Here is a 9318-nt window from a genome sequence, read left to right on the forward strand (position 1 = left end):
AACTGAAAGTTCATAAACATATCAAACACATTAAAGTTTACAGACCAAATAGATATGAATTTAAAAGTTCATAAACTAAACTAGTAATTTAATCCCAAAAGTTAATTCTATCACTACTTTTAACACTCTCCCCTAAACACACATATATATATACAAGTGTGTGTGTTGCAAAACAACATTACATTACATTGTTGATGAAAATTGATTGAGTTTGAAGAATATAATGGGAGAAAATTGGGAAAATCTTCAACTCCCAATTGCCAATGTTGGTAGAATAATGAAGAAGATACTTCCTCAAAAGGCCAAGATTTCAAAAGAAGCCAAAGAGACAATGCAAGAATGTGCAAGTGAGTTCATTAGCTTTGTAGCAAGTGAAGCAGCAGAAAAATGTCACAAAGAGAATAGAAGAACTCTCAATGGAGATGATATTTATTGGGCTTTTGGTTCTCTTGGCTTAGATAATTATGCTGAGGTTTCTGCTAAGTATTTGCTCAAGTTTAGAGAAGCTGAGAGAATCAAAACTTCTAACAAAGCTATTACTTTTCAACATGATCATCAACAAGGACAAGATGATGATAATGATGAACACCGATTATCTTAAGGGCTCAAAACTTTTACTTCTCCAACAAGTTTGTACCAAAATTTTCTTTTCTAGCCTTTTGTTTCTTTTCTTTTTCAAAGACGATGTTTGTCGGGTTTGCAATGTAGTAGGTAGCTTTTTGCCGTTGAATGTACTAGAGAAACCGTAAAAGTATTTCGAATTCGTATTAAGTAGTTATTTGGAACATGCAACATTTTGAAATTCACATTAGTGGTCACTATTAATGCATGGTCGGATTATTTTTAAAACTTTCTCAAAATATCTATAGATAATGAGAAATTTTTGTGTATGAAGTTAAAGATTCGATCTTTTACAAGATTCACTAGATCTAGGGGTGTTTATGGGTTGGATTAGGTTGGATTGAAAGACTTTTCAGACCCAACCCAATTGTTCGGGTTGTAAATTTTTTTCAACCCAAATAACCTTTATTAAAAAATGAATCAACCCAACCATGAAATATTTGGATTGGGTTGGTTGAGTTAATCGGATCATTTATTTAAAATTTTGTTCTAAAATGAAGCAAAACGTAAATATGTAAAAATCTAATTTAATTATTTTCATATATTGAATTAAGATTAACAACTCAATTTCAATTTATATATTGAAAATTTTCTTTCTAAAGTATAAAAAAACTAATTTTGAGAGTTGTTGAAGAATAAATTATTCAAAAATATTGAAACTAAATAAAATTAAAATCAATATATGTAATAAATAATTATGTTATGAGTAATAAAAAAACATATTTTAAGGTTAATAATAAATTCGGGTTGGTTCGGGTTATATTAGGTGAACCCATGAATCAACCCAACCCATAAAATTTTCATTTATTTGAACCCAACCCAACCCAAATTGCACGAGTTAGGTTGGGTTGATCGATTTTTTCAGGTCATCGAATTTTTTTAACACCCCAAACTAGATCTTACAAAGATTTAGAAAATTCTATATTAAGATTAATTTTATCCTATATGGTGAAGAATAACACACAAGTTAAATGTTTTTCGCTTATGAAGCAATAAAATAATTTGTATAGCCAGAGAAGTGTTTCAGATGTGAATTAGTCAATCATACTTTATTAGATAATAGTGGTGCAAAGATTATTACTAATGAAATTAGTAAACACCAATTTATAGAATTTCTAAAGTAAGGCATATTAAGAGAAAGCATCATGCATGGTAGTGACCAAGATGACTTTTAATGATAAATGTTTTGATAAAAACTCTCTAGGCTAAATTATTTTGAGAGTCACCTAAAATGTATAGAGTTATGAGATATGTCTCTTCTTTGTTAGGGCAAGTGAGAGAACATGTTGGGTATAAAGTATGTCATAGGATACATAACTCATCGATTTTAGTGCAAGTGGGAGATTGTTGTGATTTGTGTCTTAAAGCTTTATAGTTAATTAGTTATTTAATAATTATTTAATTTAATTATTAAATATGCAATATTAAATTATCTATTACAGTAAAAATATAAGGTTATTAGATGTAATCTTGAACAGTATGAGGTTGACATACAGATAGATCATATTCAAGTTAATAACCTAAACGATCTATAGTATATGGATAAAGTTTGATGTCTTATCCTAGTACACTATAGATACGATCCACTTTATAATTGTTACAAACTGTTTAATCCAAATTGTTCATATGAAGACATGTGAGTGGAGGTACCCTATACAAAAAAATTTGTATATGATTGGACCTCGAAATATTTAATCTTTTTGTGTAAATTCGTTAATTGAAGAGATTAATATTTTACAGGATAAGTCATACGTGACTCGATTTTTAATTTTGAGTGAGTTATGAACTTCTGCCTGTGATGTCTCGACCTTTGATTTGTATGGGTGAAAGTGGCCCAAGTTGTCAACTCAATATGCTTACCATTTTGGGACTTAACCAAACAGGCAGTTGCAAAATGGAATTCACTCCTTCCCATATAGGGAAAACAAATAAGTGGTTCCCTTTAAGTTCTGACTCTAGACTTGAACAAGGGGCCCACCTTCTCACTAGCCCAAAAGAGACTTTGTTTATGGTTGGGCCATAAATAAATTGTTCATCAAAGATTAATGGTACCTAAGAAGATTAAGATAATTATAGGGATAAAACAAACTTTTGACCCAACTATATTTACGAACAATTCGTGAAAAATTGATTTGCTTAATGGTTGTATTCATGGACGCAACTTGTCTTGCAGTGCATAAGAGTGATGACAACACAAGTATCTACGGTTCACATTTTTCTCTAAACTCTCCCAAAAACACAAAGAAAGGTTCTTTGTTTTTCCTTTTCTTTCAAGAAGGCTCCCACAATCAAACTTTCAATTGATCCCTGAAGTATGATGGTTGTTGCAAATACAAAATCAAACTTTCAATTGTAAATATTTGGCCGTCAAACTTTTACGAGTGTTAAAATTGAACCAATCAAACTTATAATAGCTGTAGAAATTGGACTCCCAAATGATAAAAATTGAACTTTCAAATTTATTGATAGCACCCAAAATATGCTATCTTACGTAGCTTAACTCGGATTCATTACACATTTTAATGTGTTTAAATGATGATTTAATAAATATCGAGCAGCAGAAAGGTAGATTTGAGCATTAGCACGTAAATCGAGTGTATACAGAGTATTTAGAGCTCAAATGAAACATTTAGGTCAAAATGGATGCAAAATGGCGGATTTGTCCCAAGGACCTAGTGTTGCAATGATAAAGACCGAAGCGTTGAAAAGGCAGCAATGTTGCGGTACTGTCCTGTGGTGTAGCAGCGCCATCATATATGCAAAATAAGTTTCTTATCGTTTTTGACCTAGTGTCACAACTCTGGGGTTGTCTATAAATATGAAATTTCATAATTCTAGGCCATCGACATCACCTTCATTCGAATTCTCCACGACTTTCCCTTTTCTGTCTTAGTATTTCCTCATTTTTATGTAGTTGTATCTTAACCACCCAAACTTGTATCCATTGAAGATGAATTTTTTATGGGCTAAGAAGTACTCTCTAGCTTAGATTGAGAAAGAATCCATGATATTTTGTTGTAAAGACTTGTTATTTACATTTTCATCCATGAGCGTTGTGATTCTTGAATGTATTTGAATTTTTATATTTTGGATTATCTTCACGATGATCATCTTTGCATATTTTCATTGTTTGCTATTATATAACTCACAATTCGTGATTTAGTTGTGTGTTAATTCTTTGTAGCACAAATCAAAGCATGCTTATGTGTTAATTGAGTGGCTATTTATGATGGTCATTTTACAACTTTGCATGATTGATTAAGTTCTAGAATAAAATCGATTAAAGTACTTAAGCACTATTTAGTAAATAATCATCTTACCTCTCTCCTTAATCATAATGCAAGTGTGAGATATTTATTTAGTACATTGTACTCAACTCATTAGGCACTTAATTAGTTTAATTAAGTGCATTGATTAATGTCCTATGCCGCTTGTTATGGCACTACCGGAAAAATTGACTAAACACTTGCATATAATGTTAATGATTACTTTTACTATCAAGTGAACAACTAAACTAACGGATGGGTCCTAATACCTAAACTAGACCTTTTCTCATTCACATATTCTATTTCAACTATTACATTTACTTTTCATATTATTTACTTTTATGCAATTTACATTCATCTCGCACAGAAACAATCAAAACTTCCCTTGGTTACTTAAGAAACTTGAATCTTGATTAGAGGAAAACACCGTACTCCATATAGATCAACTTAGACTACGAATACTACAGTTTTAGTTAGGTTTGGAGTTTGTAAAATTATTTGGTGGTTGGAAAGAATTTGACACCCTATTCCTCCTTCATCACTTATACAATAGTTACAATATCTATAATTATATAAGTTTGAGGGTATAATTGCAACTATCATCATACTTTAGGTGTGATTTTTACAATTTGCCAAGAAAATACACATACATGCAATAAAATCAATCTCCTTCACTTATATTTTCTCTCTTTTGTCCTATAATATTTTTTAGAATAAAGTTGTCTACATACAATTTTTTAAAACAAATTACTTTTCGCTTTGAAAAATACTCATGAAATATAAAAGTTGTTTACAAATGATTGTTCCTAACTAAGAGCCTTAAAAATGGCATATATTTAAGTATCTAAGTTAGACCTTATAGTGAGAAGATATTTTTGAGAGTTTGGGTGATGAGAATTAAGCATTTGAATGAGGACTTGAATTCAAATTCCTATCATCTTCCATTGATGAAAACACCATGAGCCTCACACTATTGAAACAAAACTAGAATTCAATTTTTGCTCTCATTGAATTTATTAACAATATTATATTAGCTAAACGCAATTGATGACTTACAAATTCAAACCAAAAATGGAAAATAAATAAGCAAATTCATGTGTGGAAATAAATTTTTGTAATAATTTTAATTGGACAATAAGTTATTTTAAGATAAGTTGGAGGAACAATAGTCAATTGTAGCAAACGCAACTCATATAGATAAAGGTGTGCCAATTAATAAATTCATTAACATTTTTCTATTTTTAGAATCCATCAACAACTAGAGTACAAATATAGATTGGACAGAACTCTATCTTATCGCAATGTTTCCTTATATAAACACATTGATCAAGACAAATGAATAAACTCAACATGTTTAATCTCCAATGGCTTGTTCTTCCCCACGTTGTAACTTTAGCTTGCTTTTCTTTTTGTATAGGAGACAATGTCTCTTATGATTCAAATGTCATAATTATCAATGGCGAACGACGTGTGATCTTGTCAGGTTCAATTCATTATTCATGCAACACTAAAGCAATGTGGCCTGATCTTATTCAAAAAGCTAAAGATGGTTGACTTGATGCAATTGAGACATACATTTTTTGGGATCATCATGAACCTCAACGACGAAAATATGATTTCTCTGGACATCTAAATTTTATCAAATTTTTTCAACTCATTCAAGATGCTGGGCTATATGTCGTGATGAGGATTGGTCCTTACGTGTGTGCTGAATGGAACTATGGAGGATTTCCGCTGTGGCTGCACAATATACCAGGAATCCAACTTCGCACGGACAATCAAGTCTACAAGAATGAAATGCAAACTTTTACAACAAAGATAGTGAATATGTGTAAACAAGCCAACCTCTTTGCATCACAAGGAGGGCCAATAATATTAGCTCAAATTGAGAATGAGTATGGAAATGCGATGACACCATATGGAAATGCAGGAAAAACATATATCAATTGATGCGCTCAAATGGCTAGATCTCTCAATATTGGTGTTCCATGGATCATGTGTCAACAGAATGATGCCCCACAACCTATCATTAATACGTGCAATGGCTTCTATTGTGATGTCTTTAGTCCAAATAATCCTAAGAGCCTAAAAATGTTTACTAAAAATTGGGTGGGATGGTTCAAGAAATGAGGCGACAAAGATCCTTATAGAAGTGCAGAAGACAGTAGTTTTTTTTGTGGCAAGATTTTTCCAATCTGGTGGCGTGTTTAATAATTATTACATATATCATGGAGGCACCAATTTTGGAAGAACATCGGGAGGTCCATTCATCACTATATCTTACGATTACAGTGCCCCACTTGATGAATATGGAAACTTAAATCAACCAAAATGGGGACATCTCAAACAACTCCATGCATCCATCAAAATGGGAGAGAAGATTCTTACTAATGGCATCCATTCAAACCAAAAAATTAATAGCTTTGTAACTTTAACAAACTTCTCTAACCCAACAACAAGGGAGAGGTTTTGCTTTTTGAGCAACACAGATGCCAAAAATGATGCTACCATAGATTTGCAGGAAAATGGAAAGTATTTTATACCAGTTTGGTCTGTGAGCATTCTTGATGGTTGCACCAAAGAGGTTTTCAACACTGCAAAGATCAATTCTCAAACATCTATGTTTGTGAAGGTGCAAAACGAGAAAGAAAATGCACAATTCTCGTGGGTTTGGGCTCCGAGGCCCATGAGAGATACTCTACAAGGAAAGGGTACATTTAAGGCAAACCTTCTCTTGGAACACAAAGGAACTACTGTTGATTTCAGCGATTACTTGTGGTACATGACGAATGTTGACACCAATGCAATGTCTTCCCTTTAAAATATAACTCTCCAAGTGAATACAAAGGGTCATGTGTTTCATGTATTTGTGAACAGAAGGTACATTGGGTCGCAATGGGGAAGTAATGGCCAGAGTTTTGTATTTGAGAAATCCATTCTATTAAAATCGGAACCAACACCATAACCCTTTTAAGTGTCACAGTAGGACTAAAAAACTACGATGCATTTTATGACATGGTGCCAACTGGAATTGATGGAGGTCCCAGTTATCTAATTAGAGATGGAAATGTCACAATTGATTTATCATCAAATTTATGGTCTTATAAGGTTGGACTAAATGGAGAAATGAAGCAACTTTACAACCTGATATTCTCACAAAGGACAAATTGGAGCATAATAAATAAAAAAAATCTATTGGGAGGAGAATGACATGGTATAAAACAAGTTTCAAAACACCTTCCGGAATTGACCCTGTAACATTAGACATGCAAGGAATGGGAAAAGGTCAGGCTTGGGTAAATGGAAAAAGTATAGGACGATTTTGGCCTTCTTTCATTGCTGGCAATGATAGTTGCAGTACGACATGTGACTACAGAGGTGCATATGATCCTAGCAAATGCGTTGAAAGCTGTGGAAATCCTTCTCAACGATTGTATCACATTCCAAGGTTGTTTCTATCAGATGACACAAACACGTTAATTTTATTTGAAGAAATTGGTGGAAATCCTCGACAACTCTCGGTTCAAACAATCACTATAGGAACTATATGTGGAAATGCTAATGAAGGAAGCACGTTAGAGTTGTTTGTCAAGGAGGGCATATCATCTCTGAAATTCAGTTTGCTAGCTATGGAAATCCAGACGGAAAATGTGGTTCGTTCAAACAAGGCTCATGGGATGTAACGAACAATGTTATTTTGGTGAAAAAGGCTTGTATTGGAATGGAAAATTGTTCAATTGATGTATTTGCAAAGTCGTTTGGATTAGGCAATGCGACAAATTTATCGGCAAGATTGGCAGTTCAAGCGTTATGCTCAAAGAACTGACTAGTTTAATATAGTGGTGTAAAATATATATTCTTTACATAAAATAAATGCTAATTGTTAGCAAACCAAATATTTTATTTCTTTCCATTTCTTTTTATGATTTACTAATCACAAGCATAAGAGAAATTAAAACTTCTAAACACTTTTTTATGCTTCTTAAACATTTTAAAAAAATATTTTAGTGCTCCATATAAATTACCTAATAACCAACAATGAAATTAAAAAAAAAAAATACTTGATAAAATTAGAAAATTGGCTTTTAGGTGTTGACACAAGTTACAAAACTGCTATGCAATGATGATTTGATAAAAGGAAAATATATAAACACATTGATATACAAAATTGTTTGTGAAAAAACTTCAATGATCACATAGTGGAATATAATAATTCAATCCAATTAAGATACAAATTATCTGAAATAAAATGAAAATGACATTATATGGTTTTCTATACAAACACATTAGAATTTCAAATGATCATGTACCAAAATATTCCAACCATCAACACATACATTAGAAATTTTGATGTAGAAAATGATTTAGAAATCAATATATGGTCATATAATTCTAAAAAGCGATAACACAATTTTATTTGTTTGTAAAAACGACGAAAAAAAACTCCATATTCTAGTATATAAAATCAAGCAACAATTATTTTAAAAGTCACAACAAATTTAGATTAACTTCAGATCACTTTTTCAACTTATATAAAACTATAATTTGTGAGGTAGTAGAAATTTAAAGCAAAAGATCCAAAAGAGAAAAGTTTCTAATATTTCCTCTAAATTCTTAAGAACCTGATAGAAATTTTGATTTTTAAATTTCTTTCTTCAGAATAATTATATTTTTTCCTTCAAAATTCCATCATTCATTAAGCATTATGTCACGTAGATTTATCACCAACTAATTTTAAATTAGCAGATGACGAAAGAGGCAACTAAAACAAAAAAGGAAAATGTTAATCAGAAAGTAACTAGAAAACTTATTAAAACAATAACTAAAATTAAAACATGTGTACAAATATTAGAGACTAAAACATATATTCTATCTAAAATATAGAAATTTTACAGAACATATTTTCAATATGTGGGGGTGAGAACCTATATAACCTTTTTGGTCGAGAATACTTATTTTATGAAACCATAAATTTATAAGTTTACGATTTTTTTTTTTTTTTTTTTTTTGACAATATGTATGATGTAGGGATAACTACACCTTTAATCGTGAAATTAATATTACAAATTTTATGACAATTGATTTATGCTATTTTGGATTCAAGTTTATAAGTTTATAATTTGTACTTTGTTACACACAAAATATATTAAACATTACATATGGGGTAGATTTATTCTAACAGAGCAAGTTGAACCCACGAATAAAATAAATAAATAAGGTCTTATTTGGTAATTATTTGGTTTTTATTTTTTAATTTTAGAAAATTAAACTTATGAACGCCTCTTCCATTTCTAATTTTTTTTGTTTTGTTAACTATTTTCTACTAATGTCTTAAAAAACTAAACCAAATTTGTGAGAAAATAGATTTGATTTTCATAAATCAACAACAAAAAAATCAAATTGTTATCAAATATGGCTTAAATAAGATTTC

At 31.0% G+C, this 9318-nt stretch overlaps 1 protein-coding gene and 1 pseudogene across 1 annotated transcript; both read left to right on the forward strand.

The window, feature by feature from the left end:
• Positions 1-223: 223 nt before the first annotated feature.
• Positions 224-601, forward strand: LOC120072171 (nuclear transcription factor Y subunit B-4-like). Its single transcript, XM_039024579.2, has one exon. The coding sequence runs from the start codon at positions 224-226 to the stop codon at positions 599-601; it is 378 nt and encodes a 125-aa protein (XP_038880507.2).
• Positions 602-3271: 2670 nt separating this feature from the next.
• LOC120070616 (beta-galactosidase 7 pseudogene) lies at positions 3272-7713 on the forward strand (annotated as a pseudogene).
• Positions 7714-9318: the final 1605 nt, after the last annotated feature.

Source organism: Benincasa hispida, chromosome 2, assembly GCF_027475165.1.
Source record: "Benincasa hispida cultivar pf3 chromosome 2, pf3_genome.v1.1, whole genome shotgun sequence".
Classification (NCBI taxonomy): Eukaryota; Viridiplantae; Streptophyta; class Magnoliopsida; order Cucurbitales; family Cucurbitaceae; genus Benincasa; species Benincasa hispida.

Bases quoted from the DNA above. Each gene is read 5' to 3' on its own strand.
- LOC120072171 (XM_039024579.2), top strand. From the start codon at position 224: ATGGGAGAAAATTGGGAAAATCTTCAACTCCCAATTGCCAATGTTGGT.